The sequence below is a fragment of the Synchiropus splendidus genome, chromosome 11, assembly GCF_027744825.2.
Source record: "Synchiropus splendidus isolate RoL2022-P1 chromosome 11, RoL_Sspl_1.0, whole genome shotgun sequence".
NCBI lineage: Eukaryota > Metazoa > Chordata > Actinopteri > Syngnathiformes > Callionymidae > Synchiropus > Synchiropus splendidus.
The window spans coordinates 18,985,676-19,013,576 of NC_071344.1; the positions used below are offsets into that span (position 1 = coordinate 18,985,676).

The 27,901-nt window shown below is 48.8% G+C and overlaps 1 protein-coding gene across 4 annotated transcripts in view; it reads right to left on the reverse strand.

Moving 5' to 3' along the window:
• Nucleotides 1-22,469, reverse strand: part of ldb2a (LIM domain binding 2a) — a 39,167-nt gene extending 16,698 nt beyond the window's left edge. For all 4 annotated transcript variants that reach the window (XM_053878632.1, XM_053878631.1, XM_053878630.1 and 1 more), the window contains exons 1-3: nucleotides 22,254-22,469; nucleotides 14,443-14,545; nucleotides 1,766-1,938 (exon numbers count right to left, since the gene is read on the reverse strand). In XM_053878632.1, coding sequence (XP_053734607.1) covers nucleotides 1,766-1,938; nucleotides 14,443-14,545; nucleotides 22,254-22,418 — 441 coding nt within the window. In that variant the 5' untranslated portion in view covers nucleotides 22,419-22,469. The remainder of the gene's footprint in view (nucleotides 1-1,765; nucleotides 1,939-14,442; nucleotides 14,546-22,253) is intronic.
• Nucleotides 22,470-27,901: the final 5,432 nt, after the last annotated feature.

Consider the following 27,901-nt stretch of genomic DNA (forward strand, 5'->3'; position numbering starts at 1 on the left):
GCAGAGAGAGAGAAGAACCTGCTGCTGACTCAGGAGCTGGAGAGGGCCTCGCTCTCGCTGCAGGAAAGCATCCAAATGTCTGACACCGACATCCTGGAGAGCGACGTTCTGCAGCTCAAACTGGAGGAGGAGGGAGTGGCCCACCTGGCACCCGAGCCCATGGAAGAGGGCGTGGCAGGCGAGGATGCCAAAGTCAAAAGGTCGACCTGGAAGAACACCTGCCACTTTCTGGGCCTGAAGAAGTCAATGAGCTGGAAGAAGAAGGAAGAGTAGAAGAGCAGAAGGCCCTTTGACGCATCATCACACATATTGGTGACATTGGTGGCCCCCTCATCCAAGGCTCGCCTGGCCCCGCCCAGCAGGCCACTTCCCATCATCATTCTCATGTGACCTTGATAAAGAACAGTGGCATCCATGTGCGTCCTTCTTTCTTTGCTAGCTTAGAGAGAGCAGCAGGAACAACGGCAGGAGGAACAGCAGAGAACTGGGCTCAGCTGTAGTCGCAGAGTGGCAGAGCTGAAGAGTGGAGGCCATCAAAGAAGATGCCCCTCCCCCGGGTCATATCACCGTGGATGAAAAGTGAGAGTCATTCCTGGGATATTGTCGGAGGTTAACAGACAAGAAACTTTTCTCCATGTTTCATGAGGATCACCATAAAACAGCGGTTAGGAAACCCAGCAGGTGAAGACCACAACTTCCTGGTCCATTTGTCTCAGCCTCAGCTTGACTTCTATGCTGGCCACGCCCCCCAAATCTACAACGTGGAGCGCTGTGTGGGGAAGGGGCGGGCATGAAGGGGAACCTTGATGGACATGGCTGTATTGCTGGACTTCAACTGAGTAGTATTTGTATTTTTTAGTGTTCAGTGCTTGGACACTGGCTCACCTTCAGTGGCTGCTCAACAGTTACCTGGTCGAGGGTAACAATGCCATACTGGCTCAGGAGTCGCTCTGCAGCAACAACAAACCTGACGGGCTCATGGGCCTCTTAGGAACAGTCAGCAGGAGAGGAGAGAGAGCCATCCATCTGGATCATTCACTCTCCAGGGGCTTCTCTCTCAGCAGACAGAAGAGCGGCAGCTTAAGGGCTTCCAGAAGAGCCTCGCTATCACGTTTGGATCGGCTCACCTGTGTCAGCTCGGCGGGTTCTAATCAAAACTCTGCTTATTGAATTACAGGCTCCAGTAGGAGGCCACTCTGAAGTTCAACTCTTCAGCTGTAGATGCTGAACAAGAGCGTACATGTCACCACTGAGAGACCAAACCCTCGACGGCTGTCATCAAGCAGAACCTTGAAAAAAACGCAAACACACCACACCTAGCGACCCAAACAAGTGTTGGGGGACATGTTTATCTTTTCACACACGGTGACCTCTGACCTCCAAAACAACCCTGCGGTCAGTGACTGTTCATGACATGCCCTGAGCGTCCGTCAGCTGCTGCTGTGACTCTAGCGTTGAGTCTTCCAGAACCAAGCGTGTTGAACTTGGGGGCGGAGCGACATGTATGTAAGTTGATGAACATGTGAGAAAGGAGTGAAAAGTTTCTAACATATCAAAACGCATTTAAGTAAAAAAAAAAAACACTAAATGAAAGTTCATTTATTTACTTCACCCGCAGACAGAAGAAGCACTGACATTTGTGATTCTGCGAGTCAGCAGACGAGCGCACGGGAAAGATGAAAGCAGAGGACTCGCTCTTCAACCAGTGCCCCCTCTTGTCTTCTGTCATCACCTGCGATCAATAATTGATGCGGCAGTGACTCACCTTGGTAAACATGGGCTTGCCGTGCTGCGTGACCATGGTGCACTGGTCGCAGTCCAGGGTGATGCAGGAGTTGTGGAAGGACTCTTTGGAGTGTTTGAGGATGTAGTGGAGCTCGGTGACCCCGCCCTCGAACACCGTGCTGAAGTATCGGGGGATCAGCGTCCGTCCGATGGCTGCAGGAGAGAGAGAGAGAGACGCTTGTCATCACACCAGCCGCTGAAGATACCAGCCTCCAAATCAATGCTCTTGACAGACATTTGAAACTTTCTAGTGGGGTCTACATTCCTGACAAACCTGAATGTCACCTGTGACATTCACTGTTGAAGAAACTTTTGACCAAAATGAATAGAACAATAACCTGAATAATGAAGCTCAAACCTGGCAACAGATACCGCACATTTATGCCGGGTTGTTTTCCCACGAGGGTCAGCAGTTGTGGGGCTAGAAGCCAACCTCAATTTTCCTCACGCAACTTCGGCGGCCTTGTAAAACTCTCAGCTAAGCAGGAAGAGTCTGAAGACCTGGCAGCAGGGGGCGTCACCTCCCAACAGGGAAGGCTGTGGCCTTGAAATGACAAACTCTGATGGACAGCACAAGTTTTCACACTCTCAACAGTTGCAAAGTGTCAGTCCGCAGAATTAGTTTCACTCTCCTTCTCTCTTGGAAAAGTGATGAGATTATAAAATTGGGGTTTATAAAATCACTTCTCACCAGATGAAATAATGAATTCACTCCGGACTTTTCTTCCTGAGAGAGAGCCAAGCGTTTCCGGAATAATTTAATCCCCTGACAGACTTTAGAGTTATTAAGACGGACAAGTTCTGCCGAGGAAACTTTTCTCCGTCTAACAAGAGGCAGCTCAGCCGCCGTCTGTGCCGTCCTTCCCAGAGGCTGGGCAGCGGCGAGGCAGTGTGGTGGGTCCAGCCACGGACTCCCTCCCTTGAAACAGCGCTGACTGACAGGTGTTTGTAACTTGGTCCTGGGTCCACCCTGTGCACTCCTCCCAGCTGCCTTTGAGCTCAGAAACCCACTCGCACCTTTAGGGTTATGACCTTCCATGAGGTCCAGACAAAATTAGCAACCCAACGGTTCATGTTTGAGCAGATGCAGAAGAAGAGCGTTAAATTCATAAACTCATAAATATAAATTCAAAAGAGCATTTTCCAGCAAGGAGAATCTGGTGACATCTACTGGTGAGCTTGTAGTTTGCCCCCCCCCCCATCTGAAAACACACACACCCCACCAAAAAGTGCAGCATGAGTCTGTGTGAAGGAGTTTCTCGACTTTCTGTCTCACTTAATGACAACGTGAGAAGCTCCACAAATATCGCAGCCCCAGTTTCTACCGGAGGGTGAGGGTGTGATGGGGGAGGAGAAGGGGGAGGCGACTGGTGTGTTTTCAAACTGGATAAAGTCAGGCTCCACTAAATAACATAAAATGTTTGGCATCGTGAGCTCAGAGAAAGAGAAGGGGAGCCCCCCCCACCATCTACTGCTTGCTCTGCACTCTCTCAACTCCCCCTTCTCCCCCCCACACCCCCGCTCGCTCGCTCGCTCTCCACCACCACGGTTGAAAAACAAAGTACAGCGAGGAGACGAGCTGACTGCTAATGTGGAGGAGCTCAGGAGAGACGAGGGGGGAGGAGGGAGGGAGAGTGGGGGATGAAAGAGAGAGGGGGTGAGACGAAACTCAGAGGGAAGATGAAAAAATAAGGATTGTCAAGGAAAGGAAGGAGAGCGAGTAATGAGAGCGCGGAACCGGGGAGAGGGTGAGGAAGACGAGGGGTGAGACACTTCAGCCAACAGAAGGGTGAGACAGGCTGGGGGTGGTGGTGAGGGAGGGATGATGGCAAGACAGGTGAGAGGCTATGGATGAGACTGATGATGGGTGAGACAGTGAGAAAGCCTTAAGGCCTCCAGATGGGTGAGACAACAAGAGAGGCAGACGGAAGGCAAGAGGGAGTGAGACACTGTTCTGGTGTGAGGGCTCCGGACCGTACTGGTCTCTGTGGGAGAGCACTCCAGAAGGTTGAACCCCACAGAGCCCGGACTTCACGTGCTCTCCCACCCAGCCAGCACCGATCAGACACTTGCTCCGGATTTTATTTACTCTTCCTCCTCCTCCTCCTCCTCCCCTGCTCCTGCCGCGAGCCGATTGGCCCGTCTTCAGACCGGGCCGCTCCAGAGATCCAGATTAGCTGGCACTTGTTGGAGCAAACATATGCCTCTTCACTAATGTGAGCCCAAACATGCAATTTACAAATAATTAACACCTCGTTAATTAGTCGCATTAATTCACGCCACTTTGTCGGGATTGTTTCCCCCCCGCCGCTGCCCGGGACTCCTGCCAACCACGGCGAGCGGCGAGACGGCGGGAGCCATCTTCACACACACACACTCACCAGAACAAACATGTGTTTGTGTGCGATAAACAGGAAAACAAAAAAAAATCCAAAGATAAAAAGTGCCATTATGGAGCCTGTTTTTGTTGACAGTGAAACTATTGTAGATTTCACTGTAAACACACACACACACACAGCTGTGTCACAGCAGAAATGATTAGTAACGTGGGATAAAAAGTGGCACTGGAGGATTTTGGAGGGAAAGTGAACGCTTGATGTTGCAGGGAGATGAGATGCAGCCAGGTGGACCAGGGGAACCCGGAGCGAGGACTGGCTCATGGACCTGCCATGACCATGTCACACGCTGAGCTCAACACACCGCTAAAATCCTGACCCTGACACAACCACCTTACTGTAGACCAGCGATTCTTAACCATAGGGCCGGGGCCCTTACTTAGGCCACGAGCGCCGCCTACCGGGCTGTGAGATGCTCAGTTTTAATACATTAGCCACGTATGGTGGCGGTAGTGTGTCGGTGAATCTATGGTAGTTACCAACTAAGGAGAAGTTCTTGAAAAGAAAAAAAATGATAAAGAAAGTGAAGTCTCCCCAGCAACAGCAAAAACTGTACAGGAAAGCACCTGCTGAAGCAGTTTTGAAAATTAAGTAGAACATTTTATGGCGATACCTTCATTTACACTTTACTTCTATCTTCTTTGGAGTTTATTTTACAATATTCATTCATGGTTTTATTTTACTAATTTTATTCAGAATTTTATTCAGTTTTTCCAATTTTCTCAATAGTTGTGCATCAAGTGCATTTATTTTTATTTTAGTAAATTTGCTGAATATGACTTACACCTGGTTCGGCTGCTGGTTGGACTTTTCAATGACAAATACATATCTTTGCAATGATCACATGGTTTCATGTCATTTGACAAGGTTTTGGTTTGTTTACATGTAAGCAGATTAAATATGTCTATTGATCACAAATCAAATCAAGAGGAATGAATCAGTTCTATTGAATGGGCCCCAAACCTGTTGGTTCGGGAGAACGGAAGGTTAAGAACCACTGCAGTAAACAACACAAACACAATGGATCATAAAGTAGAACACAACAGGTCAAAAATGAAGGAGACTTTACACAATACTGCAGAGCCTCGCACAGTTCTTGTACACACACAAGGCACTCCCATTATTTCAGCTCACAGTAGGTCGTAAACTCAACTCAGCATTTTGGGAAAGTTACACGTTTGTTAAACCGAACAGTGCCAGAACTCAGGTGTGTCTATCATCAACGTAATCGCCACAAGGTCAGAACACACACAGGCTCACTGTGAGTCAACATGTTGTAAGGACCATCGCAGGAAAGGCACATGCAAACACACAAGCCTCAATGTTGAAGTCACAAGACAGACTTCCTTCACGTCACTTCCTGTTCCTGTCAGAGTAACAGCATCCCCATGAATAGCAGCTTCATCTGGAGATCAGGAATCGACCCACTCAGAGAAAACCACGTGGAAGGTGAAGGCCAGAAGCAGCAGGCTGAGACCCAGAGGTGCATAGCCACTGGGATCAGAGGACCCCGAAACAGACTCCATATTGATCAGCTCTCTGCACCGTTTGAACACACCTGCGCTTGTTTGGACCTGAACTCTGAGCTCGATCGACCCGTCAGGAAAGAGAGAGGGAGAGCGAGACAGAGAGTGAGGGAGAGCCTGGCATTGATCAGTGGGCTCCATCAATGACCGAACAGAGGCTGCTGATCCTCGGACATCGACCTGGATCATCTCCAATTAGCCTGCATGAGTCATCATCAGTGGGTCAATGGGAAGGTCAGGGCGGAACTGATGGTGAGGTCAGAGGCGCTCATGAACTTACCGAGCATCCCTGCTCTGGATCAGCTCGGTCAGCGTGGACGAAGCTCTCAGCAATGGTCACCAACTGACCAAAGAATAGTCTCTCTGCAGGCTGTGACTCCAGACACTCACTGTTGTGAGTCTGAATCTCCTCCACCTCCTGTAAGCCAGACTCCAGGCTCATGAAGGTCTAACCGGACCACTCACTGGACAGATGGACCAGGACCAAGTCCGTTTGGACAAGGCATGTCAAACCTGCCAGCAGCAAACAAACAAACATGGCGGGTCACTGCAGCGTGGACGTCCAGCCGTCTGGGGTTTCAGGTGTCAGTGATGTAACCACCGAACAAGTCTGGACCGCTGCACTTGTGATGGAACATCTCACAGGTCCGAACAACAAAATCTGAGATAATGATGTAGCTCAGGTGTCCAGAAACCTCAGGACTGTCAGGTGTGCGGACACCAGCCATCGCATCAACTCAGGTGTTTCTGGAACCTATGTTCAAGGCGCTTTTTAGATGGTGCAGCCACAACACTGACACATGTGGCCAGCAGGACAACGCAGAGCAGCGTGGCTATTGGAGGACACACACACACACACACACACACACACACACACACACACACACACACACAGCAGAATGTGGGAATCACTGCCCAGAACATGAAATATTCATCAGTCATAAAACTTTAATTCAATCCCTCTCTCTCTCTTTTTCTCTCTCTCCCCAACTTCCTGTCATTTTGGAGTCTTCTTCTCTTTCCTCAAAGCCCCGCACTAAACAACAACAACAGCGTTAGGTGTCATTAAAAACTCTGGTTTGTCGTGTCGACTCTGATCAGCTGACTGACGGGAACTGAAGAATAAAATGTTGGTTCAGCAGAAACACTGTTTTTAATATGGCCTGCCAGACTTCCTGCCCGTCGTCCTCCAACTGAAGCTGCGGGTACTAACTAGCTTCTGTGATGGAGACATCAGCAGCGACTGAGCCAGGAAGGGCCCGGAGAAAGAACCTTGTGCTCTGAACCAGTGTGACTGATCTCCCTCCCTGACCCTGGTCCCAGTCCAGGACCAGAGGAGCTCCTGCTGCTGGACGACATAGAGAATTTGGGCAGAAGTGGAGGGTGAGTTGTTGAGGGTGACAAACCCCCTCCCGGCCCCCGGAGGTTCGCCCTTGCACCGGCTTCACCTCCATCCATAATTCAACAGGGGGCGCCCTCCCTCCTTCTCCTCACACCCCCAGGGCGGAAGTCCGTGGGGACAACACAACACGAAGAGGAGGTAGACAGGCCACACACACAACCAGGCGTGTCACACCTCAACATTCATCCACGGTGAGCAGATCTGACTGACCACTCCCTCTCTCTCCACACTGGGCCACATCCTGCAGCAGACTCAGCTCAGTCTGACCCGAGTCGGCCAGTTGACCAGCTGCTCTCCGCCAACCTCTGAAATCTGAAATCTGACCTCTTTCACGTGAAGGTGGTCACAGACAGAAGCACCCGCTCAACACTCAGAGAGTCACGCGCCAGCTGCAGCTTCTTGTCGGGATGGGTCACTCTCTACCCCAGGGGGCGCTGCAAGTGCAGGATCACGCTGTTGACTGTGCAGCGGTTCCAGCGGTGTCCACATTTGCCACATCAGCTCCAAACACAGATTCAAACTACCATTTTTCTGTTCAGCACAGCAGGAAAACCTGTGACCTTATGACCTCTGGAAACAATGTGTGTGCGTGTGTGTGTGTGTGTGTGTGTGTGGAAGAAGAGTTTTTGAAGAAGAAGAAGAAGAAGAAGCACATAAACATTTAATATCTTAAGTAAAGTGCTGCAGACTGAAGACTGAAGCTCCTCCACCACTCTATTATATATAAATATGGATTTCTCCACGTGTCAATAACTGTGTGTGTGTGTGTGTGTGTGTGTTGGATTCATTATTGATGTCTCTCCTGCCTTGTTGATCTTTCTGGAATGTTCCACAGTTAAAAGCTGCTGTTGCACTCTCACTCGTCATTTTTTCATGACACCGTGTTTACGTTGACCACTAACAGCAAACATACGGGCGATTCCTCCGCAGCGGGACGGCAGCCCATCGGCCCGACTTTCCAGGAGGATTTGTAAGATCCCGTCCGCCAGTGTCCTCATGAATGATTGAGGTCTGGAGAGACCAGAGCCGGATGCGGGTCATTGAGTCTTCCCAGTTTGGAAGTCTTTCAACCTGCCGTTCCTCCTACCAGATAGGCTCGTGCTCCTGACCCAGAGTGTCTGCTGGTGTGGGGAAGCAGCTGCTCTACTCTGAGTCTGAGATGGCTCAGCTCCACACAATAAGCATTACTCAATAAACTGCTTAAAACGTTGCCAGTCAGAGGTGAACTTTGAAAACAAAAAGAAAACTCCCGAAGGTCAAGCTCAAAGACGCCGGAAACTGAGAGCAAAACTGATCAGGAGGTGTGATGCTGGGAGAGTGTGGGTGAAGCAGAGCAGGAACTTCCTCTACTGTTCCTCACACGGAGGAGGGAAGCAGGACTGTGTTGTTGCTGCGGGGCACGCGGGCAGCTGAGAGGCAGGAAGTCAGCAGACCTTCCCATCCTGACGGACAGCTGCTGTACTCCGATAGCTTAACTCTGCTTCCTGCTCGACTCGCCTTCCTGCCTACGGCTGGGTCACCTGGCTTCAACTCCAGACCGTCTGGAGCGTCTTCTGCCTGAGGTTCTAGTCTGTGGCCAGGGAAAGGGAATTCCACCTTCTTCCAAATCATCTGCCGCTAATTTACGAACGTGGGAATCAGCTGATGAACCGGTCCCAACACCTCCACATCAGCTGAACAGTCCGACCACACTGAGCTCTGTGAGGACTGTGAGCCGTCAGACAGTGGAGCAGAGGTGAGTCCACTGCACAGCACAGATGGAAAGGAGCTGAGCCAGAAGGAAGGACTGCTCCGGGACTCAGCTTTGTTCCTGCTACAGTCGTGACATTTGGGTTAGATCGCTCAGGATTGTTCAGTCCATCACTGGACATTATAACAGAGAGCAAACTGTCTTTTTTTTATCCAAAGAGATTCAATCTTCTAAACGTGTTTCAGAAGTGCAAACACCCCCACACCCCTCTCTTTCCCCTACACACACACACATATGCACAGAATGACAGAAGACAAGGCAGCATCTCTTTAAATAAGCAGCTGCAGACAAGAGGGGGCAGTAAAGAGCCACGAAGGAGAAAAACAGAAACATGCAGGACACAGTATTTTACAGGCTTACAACTGTAATTTCTCTCTCTCACACACACACACATGCACACACACACAGTAAACCTCTGACTTCAAATCAGTCTGTTCATTTACATATAGTCGTCAGTCGAGTCAAGATCATCAGCCAGTCACAGATCACACCTCACACACACAGTCATGTTTTTACGTTTTGTGAGGACATCTTATTGCTATCACCCTTTCCCCAGCCTCCCCGTCTAAATCTAACCATCCAAAACACATGGCTCACCTGAACCAGGACTCTGAACCACACAGGAACCCAGTTACAGTCTTCATCCTCGAATTGAGGCTTAACCTTGTGGGGACCAGGTCCGCACAAGTAGGTGTTTTTCCAAGAATGTGTCCTTACAAGTAAAGTTATACAAGAATAACACACACACCTCTCTGTTTCATATATCAGCTTGTGTTTCTAATGTCGGCCAGTGCAGCTAATGAATATATAAACTCGCCGCAGCTCCGGCCAGTTTAACATTCAAGCAGATGGAACGTTCACCAGAGTGTTCGAAGGTAAAGCGCGGCGTTTGACCGGCATCCATGCTGCCTCTGAGGTTAATAATCCGTGAGCATGTGGCGCTCCTCTCAAACGCCTCTGAACTTCCCGCTCCTGGATGATTTATAAAGGTGGAGACGCAGCGGCGCTTTATAAGATAATTAGGAGAAAACTAATATTTGACTCAGCTGAGAGTGGTAATTTCATCATGTTTCGCTGAGGGGAAAACAAAAATCCAATTTACCTAATCTGCTGTTTATAGCTGAGACCTGGAGTCAGGTTCTGAGGCAGAAGCCGTCAGTCTGCTGCCGCCCAGGTCACGTGACCATGAGAACAAGCGTCCCACAGACGAGTAGGGAGAAAATTCATTTGTCCTCATCTGAGCTGGGAATGTGGAGAGTGTCAGTCGGAAGCAGAGCTGCATGTTTCTGAACGGCAGAAGAACTCGACGTGAGTTGGTCCTTCATTCACGGCATGAGCGCTCTGAGCCCTGTTTTACGACTGGAGTTCCCAGGTCTGTTTCCAGTTAAGCACTTCAGTCAACCTCATTTACGTCAGGACTTCTGTTGCTGCGATCAATGCTACAGTTGCCTCTCTGACTCGCTTGACAAGAATTTTTGAGCCTGAAGGTCATGAGTTCGAATCCAGCTTGAGGCAACAAACCTGGTTCCTATCATAAGAAGCGTTCATGGTCATGCGTGTGTGGGTCTCCCCTGCACTCTGGTTTCTTCCCACACACAGAGTGAGTGTGTGACTGAGCAGTTGTCTGTCTAACCCAGAGGTGGGCAGTTCAAGTTCCTAAAGGACCACATTATAAACTGAGACTGTTGTGAAGGGCCGTCACGACAAAAGAAAGATGCTGATGACTACAAAATTTGGCAGAAAAAAAATCTTATTTAACAATAACACAACGAACCATAAAAGGTTCAATGGAAGCAAGGATATTACAAAGTGTAATTACCCCATGAAACCTATAAAAAATCATTTGGCATGCATCTTATTTGAATAGAAATCCTAATAAAACTATGGACCAAACATCGAAGATAAAAAGGCAAAAATATATTTTTTTTAATATATTTTTGAATTTTGAGAAAGATACTAAAATGACAAATGAAAAAGAGGAAACAAAAATGTAGTCTTGAATGTGTTGTGTTTACTGTGGAACCAGTAATGACTGAAACGGAAACAGAATAAAAAAAGTTGTATAGTTTCAGTATACAGTGTATAGTTTAGTCTATCCTCTTGAGGGCCGCAAAACACAAGCAAAGGGACACATATCGCCACCCGGGCCGCACTTTACCCATGTCTGGTCCAACCTGTCCAGGGTGCCCCTCCCCCATCCAGGCCACATTGCTACACAACTGAACTCTCAATAGTTCAGTCTTCTCCTGGAGCTCATGAAACCTTGGGCTACTTTTATGCCTCTTGCGTGTGCGTGTTCTTTGTTTGTCTAGTGAGCTGCTCCACACCAGCTATTTCCTTCAGGCATCCATCCATGGCAGTGCTCCAGCCAGCAGAACATGCATGGTCAGATGTGTCCATGGCAAGCCTTGGGGGCCAAATGCAGCCTGCCAAGTCCCTTCCTGCAGCCCACCAAAACATGACGTGTGGTACAAAACACCATGGAAACACACAAGAATTGTGAGGTGATCTTGAAGATGACAGTGTTTGTTCGCTGGCTGTTGTCAGAGACTCTGGAGCGACAGCCCACTAAGTGGCGCTGAAGAACAGGAACTGGAGGAAAGGCAAGAGAGTGGTAGTTTGTGCCTAGCAGAACACCATCACGATGTTGAGAGTCACAGCTGCTGCAGGAGGCCACTTGTGGGGTTGGACTCAGACAAAGATGCTGAACACAAGACTATGATCATTTGGTTTGGACCAAACCACCAGGCAGGCTTTTAGCTAGAGGGTATCTAAACTGCAAAACATGTAAAAATGGACGCCCTCCAGCACTCAAAACCGGAGGCCGTTTCCTCAGCAGGACGCCCTAACTGTATTATTAGCATCTGTATAATGCCCAACTTGTAGCATCATCTCACTGGTTTACATTAAAATGTGTTCATATTTTCGCCGAATATGATCCAAATTCGCAAATTCTCAAATCATTCGCAACCGTAACCGCCATATTTGTTTATCTGGCAGTGATCCACATCTTGTGTCGTGAGGGTCGCCGCATGGAAGCGCACTGCCACTGATGGGATGTCTGATGCTGATGACAGGAGGGAAACTACAGATAATGTCCAAGCTTTAAACAATCGTTCACAAAATGAACTCATTGCTTTCTATCGATTTATTTCGATTATTTGGCGCTCCCCTTCCCGCCCCCCCGCATCCCAGCGGCAAGCGGACGAACACACAGACCTTTCAGAATGAGAACAAAATAGCGTAACAGGGATCAAAATTCGAGTCGTTCTATTTATTTACTCAAGCGACAAGCCTTTATATATGTATTGTTTGAATGAATGAATGTTGTGCGTGTGAAAGTTTAGAAAACCATGACAGCTGGTACAACTGCAGGCTTATCTTGCATCAATATATGAAAAAAGATGGAGACACAAGGCTGTACACATGATGGCTTGTAGTAAGGGAAAGAATCATTCTAAAAAATGTTCTTCTTCTTCTTCTTATTTTAATTAATCAGGGTCAGCCAAGTAAAACAATTGCCCAGGGGACCCCAGCATCTCAAAGTGTCACTGTGGCAACAGTTACTGAGTTCATGTCTGTTAACGTTTGTTATTTGACTCAGATGCTTGTTTGTTTGTTGTTTATCAAGTTATTACATAGTTATAGATGTTTACAGCTGTGTTTTTTACAAAACAAGTTCTTAGTTGTCAGTGTATGTGTTGGATGCCCTGTTACAAATTCCGAGTTAAAAGCCTGCCACCAGGTCAGAAGTCCACCAGGGGACCAGGATCTTGAACGAGGAAAACTACAAGATTCAAACCAAGAGCAATCATCGGTTTGTGTTCATGTTGTCAAACCTGACTCTGCTCAGACTGAGGTCAAGAGGTCACGGCACACGTGTCTGTCCCGGTGCTCGCAGCTCCTCCTCTGGTCCTGAGACCATTTCATCCCTGCTGACTCCCCACTGCAGGCTTGCATCACTCAGCAGCGGTCAACGCTGAAGCCCAATTATCACTCTCCTTTTGAATATTCAGCACCGGCGTCTAATTATGACCTGCGGACCCGACGCCTGGCCCGATACAACATCTGATGAAAGTGGAGCCGTGATGCAACAAAGAGCAAAGAAGCGCGTGGAAGTCAACGAGGGAAACGTGGCGAGGCAGAGCGTTTGGTTGCACTGATGAACGCAATCCTTGCACAGACGACCGCAGCAGGTCGGCCCTGAGCCGGGTGACACGCGGGAGAGAAGCAACCACAGCGAGCAAGTTGTTCTGTCAGGGGAAGGGCTCGATAACTTCATCATCATCAGCTGCAGCAGCATTGTGATAGGCTCCGAGCTGTGAGCTCAGCAGCGCATCCTCGGTTCATAACCCGCGCCCTCACTCAGGTTCATTCATCTGTCAGACGGGTGGGGGACACCCTGGGCAGCCGTCCGGCCAGACAACCACATGAAGTAGTGGGAGGAAACTAGAGGGCTCCGAAGGAGAGCAAAAAATGGAGCTGTACTTGTTGCACTGAGCGGTATTCCTTCAAGGAACAGCAGCTGTAGCAGTGATAACAACTTCTACTAGCTGGGCAGTTGTAACTTTCCTCAACTACTACTTGTAGTACTTGTTACAGCAACTGCAGTATGTGTGGGGGCAGAGTAGGAGAGTAGTTCTAATCACGGGAGTTGTAAGGAGGAGCAATTGTTGTATCAAGTAGTCACCTTGGATTAGTAGTAGCAGTACTACCGAAGTAGAGGGAGTGTGGTTTGGGTCCCAGGTATCTAGATATAAGGGTTTTTTTTAAAGGCTCAGATTATTGCAGTAATCAGAGGAAGTGATGGGACTACGCTAGTACTAGCATCTTTGTGGACTGGAGAAATCCCCAGGTGGCAGTAGCAGATCCAGCCAGGTTACCAGCAGTAATAACCATGTAGTAGCTGCAGTGGAAACGGACACAGTTTCAGATACACGTCAGGTCATGTCTACCCTCAGTCCAGTGTCTCTGTGAGCCAAGATGTGGAGCAACACAGGACAGGACAGACAGACAGACCGAAAAAAGTCCCACACTAGAATATTCAGAATCCTGCTTTGTGTGTGAGGGTCCGAGCACACCATCAGGGCTGAGCTCCTGGCTCCTCGGGGCAACAGCGTCACAGTCTTCAGTGGACTCAGATATTTTCACATTTGTAAGCAAACCAGCAGTGCTTCACTGGATCCATGGAGACGATGTTGACTCGCCAGCACTCACTGGCCACTCGGTGGGTCAGACCGGACACAGGTGAGGCAACGGAGGAGCGACGTGATCCAGGAAGTGACACCAGCAGCAGCATGTTAGTTTGCAGTAGCTCTCGGGACAGCTCTGTTGCTACAATTGTCATTTCAATGGTCCTGTGTATGTACAGTTGTACTGTGGGAGTCGACGCTGCTGAGGCAGCGGGTGCAGTGTTTCTAGTTCACCTGCAGTAACACAGTTCCCCGGAAGGTTGTGGTGGTAGTACAAGTACTAGTTCCTTTTAGCAGCAAGTAACAGAGGACTTCTTTTGTGGCTACAATGGCAGATGAAGCGCCAGCAGGAAGCAGCAGCTTAGTTCGAGCTGCAGCGGTGGACACCTACTGTATCTCTTTGGTCCGTCCTCCAGGCAGAAGGAGAGCGTGAGCGACGCGTCCTCCTCAAAGAACTCGGTGGCGAAGGCATCCCACCACAGACTGTCGCTCTCCTGTCGGGACACAAGCACAGACGTCAGCCATCATCGGTCCATGGAAGCTACAGCAGCTTTAGCATAAACTCTCTAGCAGTGATGAGACACAGATACCAGCGGCTGCAGCCACAGATAAGGCCTGAGAACAGCGGCGGCCCTAGAACCACGCAGCAGCTTTTATGACTGTGATTTATGAAGTACTGCTGCGTACAGATTTGATTCATCCGGAATTGTTATCGGGGTTTAAACCACTTAAAAACTCAGTTGTGAAGCTGAAAATATTCACAACATACACATTAGTTCTATGACCAGTGTTGCTGGATGCTACCACTGACAGACACTTGGCAGTACTGACAGCAAAGCTCAGCTGAAGTACAGGGTATAAAAAAGCCCCTGGCCTCATGTTAGCAATAGCATTTAGCAGATGAAGCCCTCGCCAACGCAGCTATATGACACCTTTCATTACCAGTGTATTACGTACGTACGTGCTGTACTATATAATACTAGTATTACCAATACTCATCATCAACTACCATCACAACAGTGCTTGTAGTATTGTAGTAGTACTGCTATTATTAGCAGGACAAATGAAGTAATTCATGAAGTAAGCAGATCGTGTCGCCATGACGACCCCTCCTCACCCCAGCATCGGTGCCAACACAATGTGACAGCTTGTGACCAATCAGCACGTGTTCGCAGAAGCGGCCGTCACTTCCCAGATGACGACGATTACTGAGTGGATCAGCTGTGACCCGCGGGTCAACCGGTTCTGACGGAGGGAGGAGGAGCACCGTGGAGGGAGATGCAGAGATCAACCAAGCTGGAGGGGACCCAGAAGACTGTGAGCTCCCAGACTTCCCACAAGCACGACCTCGACAAAAGAGCATGAAAACGCAACAAAACCAAGGCACCAGGAACCAGAGATTCTGAGCCGAGACTCACCACAGTGGTATGTCCACAGAAGACCCACACACAACAGGAACCTGATCCTGCACCTGTCATGTTTAGTCTCCAGGAACCACATCAACACTTCTACAGAAAACACTGAACACCTCCCTGTATTTGGGTTGCGAACCCATGTCCTGCAGTGCAGGCCTTCGCTCCCTCTCTGAAGGATCCGAGGCAGAAATGTAAATCCATGTGCGTCTTTATCTGCCGCTACGTCTCCACCGTTGACACACTTCCGTTCCCGCCGGCGGCCCTGCTGACAAAGCGTGAGCCGTGACCATGTTTGTTGTCAAGCACGACAAATCAGACCGGCTCCAAGGGGACCTGAGGTGAAGCGGTGCGGCCGCAGTCGTGACGGCCGGGGGCTGATAAGACTCTATTGATTCAAAGTGATGGCAGAAGATCTGTGGGGGATTTATCAATGTGTCCATCGCCGCGTGCAGATGAGGGGCTCCGGCGGTCGGTGAGGATTTACAGGAAATCCTGAGGATCCCAGCAACAGCAGCCGAGGAGCGAGGGTCAAGTTCAGGCTGTATACAAACACTTGTGTCTCACCAGGACATCCACATGCAGCCGAGGCCTGAGAAGCTAATGCAGTGCTACTAAGAGCTAGCATGGACAGACTGAAGGAAGATGCAGGGGGGCGGTGACGGTGGCGGCAGGATGGCAGGCATAGCTGAGGGGCAACTGCAGCACTGACGAAACGCTCCGGAGTGGGCCTCCTTCAAGGGGTGAGATGACCTCAAGAACAACTGTATTTTCAAAGAATGTCTCGAGTCATCGTGCCGCTGTGAACGCTCTTTACATGACTTCAGATCACATCAAAGCTCCTTGTCTTGTCATGGTAACACCAACCATGACCATTACATTACGAATTACAACTTGAGTTCTTCAGTCGAGTGTCCGCTCCTGTTAGGATGTTGTTCCCTGTGCGCTTTTGTTTCATTTTATCAGTGGAGCCGGAAAGGAACCGTGGACCAGGGCCAGGTCCAGGTCCCGGAAAAAGATGCTTCTATTGTCTGCACTTCCCTCTGGATGTGAGGGACGAAGACAGTGACCAGAGAGACGCACGCAAATGGGCCAGAAAGTGTTTACAATGTTTGAATGAGAATCTGATCTCTGAAATGAAGCTGCTGAGAAGTCTCCAGTACCAGGGTCTGGTCCTGGTCCAGAGTGACAAGAGGAGATGATGGGAGCTAATCCCTCGCCCGAGACAGGAAGCTGTAATGATCTGCAGGTCCATTTGACTAAAGAGACAAATGAGGGAGAATCTGAGCCGTCAATCACTGCAGGTGATTGACAGCTGAAGTGCGTGACCTCAGTGCTGGAGCTCTGCACCTTAACTGGACTTGACTCGGCTCTCAAAGCTGCAGGTCATATTAAAGATGACAATCCAACTTTAGCATGTTTGAGGAATCCACATATTTATATTGTGACTTCACTGTCACAGAGAGAATCAAGTCCTGTCCGGTCTGATCCATGAGGACGACTCACAAGTCCTTGTTTCACCTGAGTCTGCTCGTGTGTGTGTGCGCTCTGCTGCCTCATATTAATATGCGCAATAGTAACGAGCGGCCTGCGCTCTGGCCCACCCGACTTCTCCTCTGAATGTTAATGGATGGCCTCATTTGCATACGCTTAAGTGTCAAATTCCCCCACAAGTCACCATACTGCCGTGACGCCTGGCGCCCCCTAGAGAACACACCGCGCCGTGACTTCGCAGTGACTCATTTTGGCCCATCAGGTGACGGTGGTGAGGTGAACAATTCCAGAACGCTGAGTGTGTTCAGAATCTTTGGCAAAGCTCCACAAACACTGGATTAACCAATGTTTGGCAGGAATTGGAGGCCCTCTGACGGACCCCAGGCCTTGCCTTGGACAGCACAGCACAAGGCTCCAGTTTCAGGCCCATTCACTGCTCCACACTCCCAGCCGAGTCCAGGAGACACCAGTGAGATCCACTAGAGTCCAGGGAAGACTCGACTGTGTGGAGGAATGATGCCCATAAGAGTCCAGGAAAGCCCACAGCCAGTGGAGACAAAACAAGACCAGTTCAGAGCACAATAGACACATCTCCTGAGTCCAGTATTGTTCATGAGACCAACAAGGTCCAGCTGGCGTCAATCTGACAGACACTGAGAGACTGAGCGAGTCCAGTCTGGTGAGGTCCAGACAGGATTTCTCAGGTGCAGAGAAGACAGATGAGGTAGAGTCCAGGCGAGACCGGAACCAAAAGCGCGGTGCATGTTTCACCAGTCTGCGACTGATCATCCAAAACAGAAAGCAATTCTTGATCTAATGAGGGTCAGAGGTCATGAGAGACAGAGGGGCTACGCTCGGGCAGGTTCCGCTACCAAGAGCTGAAGTCGTGCAAGCAGATCCAGAGTTGAACCTTCAAACAGAAAACAGATCCACGGCAGCAGCTGTGGAGCCGTCATGAATAATTCAGCAAGCTCAAAGCCGTCCAGCGTTCTCTCCTCCAACTTCTTCTTCTCTGAATAAACAGCCAACCTCCAGCCCTGCAGAGGCTTGCCTGCCCTGCGCGGCTGTAGCTCTGGAGGAAGATAATTATTTCCATTAAAAGCAGCAAATGGAGGCGTTCGGCACCTGGACGACACGAGACGTCGATTCTTCCTTGTTAAACTGAGACGGGAAGTGAAACTAATCACATTACTGTGCAATTAAAACATTTAAGGGAGGAACAGACAAGCAGCGCCGTGTGGGTGTGAGTGTTCGAGGAGGGGTGTGTGTGTGTTTGTGGGGACATATTTTTGACAAAACACTATCCTTGTGAGGACCGTATGACTTTGTGGGGACATTTATCTGACCCCACGAGGTTAAGCCTCAATCTGAGGATGAGGACCTCAAGATAACTGGGTCACTATAACAGGGTTTCAGTTTGGTTCTGAGTCCTGGTTCAGATTAGCCATGTGTTTTTGGAGGGTTAGGTTTAGGGAGAGAGGCTGGGGAAATGAGAGGTCCCCACAAGGATAAAGCTACTAACATGTGTGTCTGTGTTGCATTTATTTGTGTCCATTAGTGTAGTTGTGCGTTTCACTGCCATGATGGTGAATGACCACGATTTATGTGTGTATACGTGTGTGTGGGTCGTTGTAAGTGTTCATGAATGACACCTAACGTGTGTGTGAGTGTGTGTTTTGTATATTTTTTCTTTGTATAAGATTTGTAAACACAAACGTATGCAAGTCCATGTTATGCACCTGTGTGTGTTTGTCTTTAATGGTGTGTGTGTGTGTGAGTGTGTTTTCAAAGAGTTGTATATCAAGGTGTGTAAGTGAGTCCGTGCTATGCACCAGTGTGTTTGTTTCTAATGGTGTGTGTGTGAACGAGAGTGTGTGTCGGGATGTAGAGGTCCACCGAGGTTGGTTCCTCATGAATTATTCATCAGAGTGAGCCGCTGCTTCTCAGCATCGCTGCTGTGTTCTGCTCGAAGTTCCTTCTCAGGAAAGTGGCAGCAGTAACTCGGCAATGCTCCGATCCCACCCGTTTCTCCGCATGAGACTGACGTGTCAATATCATCGATGGACGAAGATGCTAGTTCTGTCTGCTGCCCCTTCTGGCAGGAGAGCACAGTGCAGCAGGCAGGCCACCTGACAGTCACGTGTGGTTGTTAACTCTGCCAAAATTGACAGAACTGAAGTGAGACAAGCTTCAGCTGGGAACCACCCCATTCCCTCACTTGACGCTGATCAGCGCCACCTGCAGGATGGAGGTGGTGATGTTGCAGAGTTAAAATAGCAGAAAATGAATATGAAAAGCTGAATATATGAGGACATGTTGTTGCCACGACAACCATGTCAACCCCTAAGTAGAATAATATAATTCTAATTATACAGCTTAATATTTTTCAGCTGATCAACGCTCAAATCTAAAATGCGTCTGCAACAAATACTTGCACTTCTAGTGCCTGTGTGAAACGATTCTGACATCACGCGCCGAGTGAGAGGCCAGATCCGGTAATTCAAATGGGGAAGCATCATTCACAACAAGAGACTCATGGACCTACCTCACTGACAGTCAGTGAAGCAGGCGGAGTGACTTCTGACCAGGTGGAGGATCAAACTTGCTCACTGCTTTGCCACACTGATTCCACTCCTTCAAACTGCTTTAGAAAAAGACGAGCCTAAGAACAGTTCCAGCTCTGCACCGGGACCTCGGAAAGTCTGTGAACGGCCCAGACTTCTTCAGGAAGCTTGTGTTTGGATTGGTCAGGGGAGAAGGAGCAACACACATTACAGCGAAAGACTCTGCTCTCACAGATATAACTTCTCAGGTTAATGTTCTGCCTCACAAGCCTGATGATGAACAAGGACTCACTCACAATTTGGCTTCACTGAAAAGTGATCACTACTGAGCGGTCGAGAGCGCTGACTAATCACGTGTTTTAGTTTTGGAAACACAACAATAACTATCTCAGACTGGTTGCAGTGCACATGTAGCTGATGTGCGGTCGTGGCCGGCCAAACTGATACAGATAGTTGCCCTGCAGAAGGCAAGTAGCAGGATGTTGACGTATTTCACCGGATGAAAAAAGTGGTGTCGGACTGGCAGCTTCGGACCCTGAATGAAATCACTGTTTGGCTAATAACACAGCATAAATAATCAATCAGCGGCAGCGAACACAAATGAAGTGTGTTCCGCCGCCTGTCGAGGCCTGACAAAGTTTCCCTCAGCAGCTTTGTGAGCAGATGATTCAGACAGATGTTGGCTGTGCTGAGTGTAATTCTCACCGGGATCAGGCGGCTCAGCGTGAGCGGCGCGCTGCAGCACGGGTGTAAATAATTGCATAACTGTTTATCGCTGTTCAGCGCTGACGAACAAATACAACGACATCAACTGCACAACATTATTGAAGAGACACGCTGGGATCACACACACACACACGACTCACATACTTTCACTGCAGCACAGATGATCATGATTAAACAATCACATGATCAATAAACACGTTGATGATTGAGGCACAGCTGGATCAATACTATAATAGACCACCCACACCGAGACGCTCTTCTGCTACAGACTCATGAGGCCACGTCACCAATAACAAAGATGAAGATCAGAACCGTGTGATGAATGAAAACAGAGAAGCTAATATCTCATCTGTTCAGGATGTGAACGCTTCCCCGTCCTGCCACGGACCCACGGCCCGCTCACTTCCCACAGCCATATTAAAACAGATTCTGTGAGGAATAAAATGCGAAAACACTGCAGGTGCTGATGGACTGGCATCAGCTGGAGAGTCGGTATCAGAGCCAGCCGTTTCAAGATGGAAACTTAGAACTGATCAACATGTGTATGTTTCTATCTGAGCATACAGAGGTGATGACTGCATCATCAGCTAAACACAAATATGTAACTCATCCATTCCACCCACACCAATACACCCACACACAAGCACATATGCCATGCTTTTATGTTTTGTGGGGACCTCTCATTGCCATAACCCTTCCCCCAGCCTCTCCCCCTAAACCTAACCATCCAAAACACATGGTTAACCTTGTATGTATTAAGAAGTTTTAATCCTCAAATTGAGGCTTAACCCTGTGGAGGTGTGTCTTAAAGGAGGCGTCTTTCTGAGAATCGATCCCTAGAAGTATGACTATACAAGTTTGTGCCCACACACACCACATCTTTAAGATGCACATCAGCCCTTTCCTCACGAACATGATCGATAAGTGAAACCTGATCGCTTCTACCATCTATCTGAACACATGTAGCACAGGACTCTTCATCTGTATAGCTAACATGAATGTGTGAGCAATACTTTAGTCTACGAAGAAACAAATGACACGCCACTATAGGATCAATCAGACTGTCACGCTACTGCATCAATAATCTTTGGACGATCAACTGATCAATGAAAAGTGACATTCATCACTTCCTAACTAATCCTAACAACATCCACTGAAGTTGAACTATGCCTCACCCTGCAATCAATGAGCACATAAAGACGCCACTATGATGTGTGGTCGGTCAAAAATACTGACTCACATCCAGCAGTCAATACTCGGCCCCGGATATCAATAGCAAATCAATAAACAGATAAATATGATTTGAATACATGACCGCATATTACCGTGATCAATAACTATGATGAGCCCTTCATGAGGTCAATCTCCAGCTGAGATCAATAGAACCATGCCTGCACTCTTTATCAATATCAACACGGCAACAATCATTAAAGCTCAATCCAAAGAATCCTCAGCTCCACATGCGCTTATGATGATCAATAGACTCATCTATAACATGCCACCCATGACTGAGTCCCTAAATCTGCATGATCAGTAAAATGTTTTTGTCTCACACGCTATTTAAAAAAAAAAAAGCAAACTTTTCCATATTGAAAAGGAACAAACAAGTTGGTCTGCTGATGATCAATACGCTGATCAATACGACAGACATCGGAGCGTAACTACAAACTTCGTCCTGAACGGTGTCAGATCAAGATTTGATCGATTCTCCGGACAGTCGCCGTTTGATACACAAGTACCGACAAGAGGTCGTGACCCTCCGCTGTCCTCACCACCCGCAAGTTTCGCGGCAAAACGCTTCTTCATTATAATATGCAGATGTATGCTAATGAGCGCGCGAGTCTGGACGCGCTCGGGCGACTCCTCAGGTGTTCCTCCGCCAGGTGACGGAGCAGCCACTTGCCCCGCTCACACAAACTTTTCTGGATGATTCCAGGTGAGTCGAGAACAACTCCACCGACCAGGTACCCGCGGAGGTCCGGTCCGGCGCGCGAGCTCGTGCTCACCTCGGTGCGCGCCTGCAGCCGCTTGTTCATCTCGTAGATCCGGTACTCCGGCTGGACCATGTAGGGCGAGTGTCTCCGGTAGAAGGGTCCGAACGGGGACGAGTAGAAGGGGTCGTGGGTCGGGTTGGACATGGTGGATCCTGGAGGCGAGGCAGCGGCGCACATGGAGGTGCGGGTCTCTCCTGAAGACCCCCGGTGGAAGCAGCCGCTGCGAGGCTGAGCTGCTCTCTGAGAGTTGGGCTGCCAGGCTCTCCGCTATAGACGAGGAAGAGGAGGAGGAGGGACGGGGGATGGCAATGCTGCTGAGGGGGGAGGTGGTTTCCTGCTCCCTCGCTGCTGCACTCTCTAAGTTCGAGATTCTGCCGAACAGCCCGAGCTCAGGTTTGGTCTCACCAAAGGTGTTTCACGTCACTTCCTGCCTGGGTTCCTCCACAAGAGTCTCTCCGGAGAGCTTTAGAGTCCAATAGGGACTCAGACGCCACTGAACCAGACACTAGTTTGTGAGGACCTCTCATTGCCATGACCCTTTCCATAGCCTCTCCCTTTAAACCAAAGCACCCAGCACACATGGCTAACCTGAACCAGGACTCTGAGCCAAAGTGGCGCCCAACTAAAATAAACTACTTTTACTGGCATTTTGAAGGACAGGACAAAATGTCCTCACAAGAAGGAGGCATGTCAAGACTCACAAGTATGGCTAAACACTCAATCTCTCTATCTTACTCTCCCTCTTTCTCTCTCGCTTAGACACACACAGTCTGAAACACACACGGGTCAAAACACTCTGTCTAGCAGTGTCTTGTCAGTTAGTAGCTGATAGTTAGCCGCAGCTAGCAGGTAGCAAAAGAAATGTACCACCTCCGACCGACCATGTACGTGTGAGCCCAGGATGAAAATGTGTGTTTGCTGTTTCTAGTTTTAACAGCCTGAGACTGAGACTGACTGACTGCAGGTTGAAGGTTCGTCTCTAGTTAAAGACTGGATGTGACGTTCCACCTGGTCCAGACTGACACGAGCATCTTCAGCCTCCTCGCTGCTGCAGAGCGTCACTATGACGACCAGCAGCATCCAGGTGATGGTGAACATGAGAAGCCCAGGAACAACAGTGTGGAGGAGAGTTAAAGACCGTGATCCGAAATGAGGCCTGGATCTCAGAGGCAGCCCACACCCTTCATGCCCAGCTTCCTCACCAGAAGCACTGGACTTCTCAAACGAATCAGGAGGGAGACTGGACCGTCCACCACAGCTGGAGCCACTTCTGGCCAAACAGCTTTACTCTTCTCACTCTTCGGGATGGTGTTGGACCTCAAGATTGGTCCTGGTTGGCTGGCTCGGTACCACCACGCCCCCTGCACCTGAGGCAATGGCCTCCTTCTCCAAGCACATATCCGCACCTGGATCTGAGACACCCGTCGCCCACAGTCCCCAAAAAGAAAGAGACAGTCCACACACCTTGGTGTAGTGTGCGCCCCCTGCTGGACACAAACACAGACGCACCTTCCCCCGGCTCTTTTTAAAACAGTTCTCTCACAGGTGCCCTTTGACCTTGCAGCCCCGCCCTCAGGAGCCTTTCCATCTCCTGCAGCCTCCCCCTGCTGGCTGCTTTGTCACTAACACGCTGAGCTTCCGCCTCGCTGCTGTTTTTCGGCGGATGAACATTTTCTCCTCTGTGCCAGATGAAGTCTTCGCTGTAACAGTCGCCGAGAGTCTAAAAATAAATAGTCGCCGTGGTAACATTGCAACCGAATCTTACATTCTCGACCAGAGCGGAGAATTAATGAACAGCGTTTATGAAGTCTGACTTTTTAATCCAAAATGGCTGAACGGCGAGAGGCGGCCTGAGCGCAGTGTGATAAAAGTTGTAATCCGACGGCCTCAGGCATCCGGTCGGGTAATTAAAAAAAAAAAAAAGAAGGAAAAAAAGTTTGAAAAATCTATTAATAAAGCTTTAATTAAAAACTACATTTTTAATATCTGCAGACCTTTCAATTGACATTTCTAACAGGATTTAGTGGCCTAGAGCGTTTGGCGCTGGAGTGTGGCAGCGGCGTCGAGAGCGTAAATTAGCAGTGTTTGTGATCAAGTGGAGCACGTGGCGCTCGCAGACAGGGGGCAGAGACACATCAGGCACGGATGGACAGTGACATGGCACCGACCAGCAGTGACTGGACTGAAGCTAATGTTGCCCGGTTGTTAAACGTTCACACAGGTTACTGAAGTGGGTGAAGTTCATTTCCTGTCACAAGCTGCATCCCCAGTGTACCCCCAGACTTCAGGTTTCCTTTCAATTTTACAAGCATTGAGATTCAAGACTAGAAGGAGATACACCTTGGTTCTACCTCTAATTCTAAGGGTCGAGAGGGATAACTCTGGATTTTTCAGCAGGGGCATGAGTGGTGGTCTGTCCTGGGAAAGGATGCAGTCCGGTCCAGGGCGTTCCATGTCATGTGTTCATGGTCAAAGGTTTTGTGGAGAGCCTCTTTGAGAGCTGGAGCAGAGGTCCGTGGAGTGACGTTCAGCAGTAGCACCGGTTGCATCGAAGATGGAAGATTTCCAAGTCACACAGAGCGTCATAGCTTTGTTTGAGGCCGGGTCTGATGTCAAGTTGGAGCTCCAATAGTGTGATCACCAGAGTGGTGCGTGACGTCTGCGTGTTTCCACCAAATTCACCTTTCTGAAGGTCAACAGATTTGTACGAGTACAAACATGTTTGATTCTGAAATAAAAACCTCTATAGCATTACATGAGTAAAACTTGTTTTTGATCCTCAAAGTTCATTTAAAACTGAGTTCCAAGGCTCAGCTAAGGATCATCTTCAGTCACTGTCTTCTGGAAGAGCAATGGCTCAGCAGCCCGTCGCTGCCAGACTCCAACATGGATGGCACGAGAAGACTCCAGTTTGAGGCGCCACCGTTGAGTGAACAGCATTCATAATGATACAAGTGATGTGGAGGTGAGAAGCCACAGATGAATCGACAACGTTTCTCCAGTCCGAAAAATCAAACCAGAACTTGATAACAGACAGAGTAACACAGCTCCATCTTGTTAGCTGTGCTGCTGCAGCTCCTCAGGTTTGGTTGACCATAAGTCAGACCAACCTAACTAACACAAGCTCGACTCAGGATCTATGGGCTATGATCACAGATGTGGCACAGTTTGTTCCTTCACTGAGAATTCAAGGCTTCTCTTTGGTGGAACCTGTGTCTGCTCCAGACGAGTCCACATTAAGGCTTCTCTAAATGGGAGCTTCAGGGATGGTGGCAAAGTTGCGGCGGGGGGTCACGTTTGCCGCGAGTACGGAGCCTTGACCGATTGTTAATCGCGCGGCGGATTCATCAAGGTTGAAGTGAAACAAAACCCTGGTGGCTGAGAGTGGAAGTGGGTCGGGACTCGTATAGAACTGAAACTGCTTTCCTCTCTGCTGTTACCATGGAGACGCACACTATCTCTCTCCCGCGCACACAAACTACACACACGATCTGAGCAGCCACAGGTTTGTGCACCTGAACGCACGGTTGATGTTCAGGAATCAAACGTTCTGTTTCACAGCAGAGCAGGACGAAGAGCTGAACATCATCATCCTCAGTTTGTCCCCAGGAACGTGAGACTACGAGCAGAAACACATGCCTGCTCGCAGAGAGCAGTTTTCCTGTTGAAATGGTCGTGACAGAAACTTCATGTTGGAACTGTGTGGAGGCAGATGTATGAGAACGATGGCGTCCACTTCGACTTCACACTGACCGGTGTCATCGTGTCTTAAACCACAGCTTCAGAGTTGAATCCATATTTAACTGACTTCTCTCACCGTTGAACAGCAAAACCTGCCAGGATTAGGGTCTCTAGATCTGGGAACATCAGGTGAGTCATGTGATCTACCCCTACTACTCGTGGTTTTTCCTGTGTGGCACCACCCTTTCAAGCCCTATTGCTATTGATGGCATCTTAGCTTCTGGAAATGTGAGGGCTTTTGTAGCTCTTATACGTTGACTGCAATATATGGACGGACCAGTAGATGGGAGAATCATCGCTGCTCACTTCAGTCATGTTAAAAATGTTCATGCACTTTAACTTGTCCAGCTGCTTACACTGTACCTACAAGACTGGAGGCAGTGAGGGACTATGCAAATGAATGTTTCTTTGAATTAAATTTTCTTTGTACATTGTACATTGAATAAATGCATTATTCAAGGTGTTTTCGTATTTAGAGGTATTTTTTCTGATTCACATATATCGTGTTACATTGTTGAAGATATTTCTTGCAATATATTAGGTATTGCAGGTATCATGTATCGTGATATTATCGCTATCATTGCCCATATCTATGTGTTTTGAGAGACTGGTTGCTATACAGGCATATCTCTGTTACTTCCATGGCTCCACCTTTTCAATGTTCATGTTCAATGTTTTCAGAAGCAGTGGTGGACGCGAGTGTGGAAGTTAACAACAGCACGTTTACCCCATGATCAGAGTGTAGAACAGTGCAGAGTGCTGGTGACGGAGAAAGCCTCACCCCTTTAAACCTTATATGTCCTAGTCGTAGTACGTCAAACAGCTGGAGAGAAAGGACCAAAGCTGAAGTACAACAATGAGTTTTTTTAACAAATGGTTGCAGTACTGCTGGAGGAACACCATCAGCGGTTCCCAGAGCTTGGTGGCATCCTGCTACCTAGGGTTGTTTTCACCCTCATCACCCACTTGCTCCACACGATACTGAGAATACTGACACAGGAAGATGACCACATGGTTTCATGTCAAAGATCTGCGGAGCGTCTCCGGACCTCACACAGGAACCATGTTGTCCGCCCCGGAATATTTCCTGAGCAGGGGAAGAGCGTCTTTTGTTTTCGGCACTCTAGAGTCCCAAACATGGATGAAATGAACCTGGATGCCGGAGCAGCAACTTCCACGCTGGAATCTCATTAGCATCGTAATAGCTTCCAGGCTCATTTGCATTTCTACCCACAGGGTTAGCGCTCGTCCTCTCACCGTCACTGGATGGAACCATGGCGATGATGATAATAACAATAATAATAGTAATAATATTATAAATGTTTAGTGGGCAGCATCTACCTTCTTCATTTCAACAGAAAGTAAGTGAGAGCAGTTTGTAGTGTCGGCGCACAGCTCACAGCCAATGCCGGCGTGCACAGTCGCGCCGGGCAATTACACCGCGACACAAAGTACAAACCAATATTTGAATGTGGCAAGGACGAATTAGTGAGCATACGCTGGATTAAACCCAGAAGTGGAAGCTTTTAGTTCTGTTTCAAGGTGGAGAGTTGAATTCCGTCGGAGCCCACGGGCTGAGGCTTCAAGGCCAAATAAAAACACATTTCAACTCAGAACAAAAAAAAGCAACATCCTTGCCCTCATTCACTTGCTTCCACTTAAGGGGGTCACAGGGCTCAGTCATCGATGACTTGTTCTGAACACTGGCTGTATCAAACCACGTTATTCAACATAAAATGCCGTGCAGACGAGGCAGTGTCGCAGCCCCGAGTCGGAGCAGAGAGAGGAGGTCCAGAGGTTCGTGCCTAACGTGTTGTAGTTCAGACCTTTAGGCTCAAGATCACAGGCCTTGGTTAGATATGAATATATGAACATCAACATTCTGGTGAGAGGGAGCACGACGTCACATGCTGGCGGAC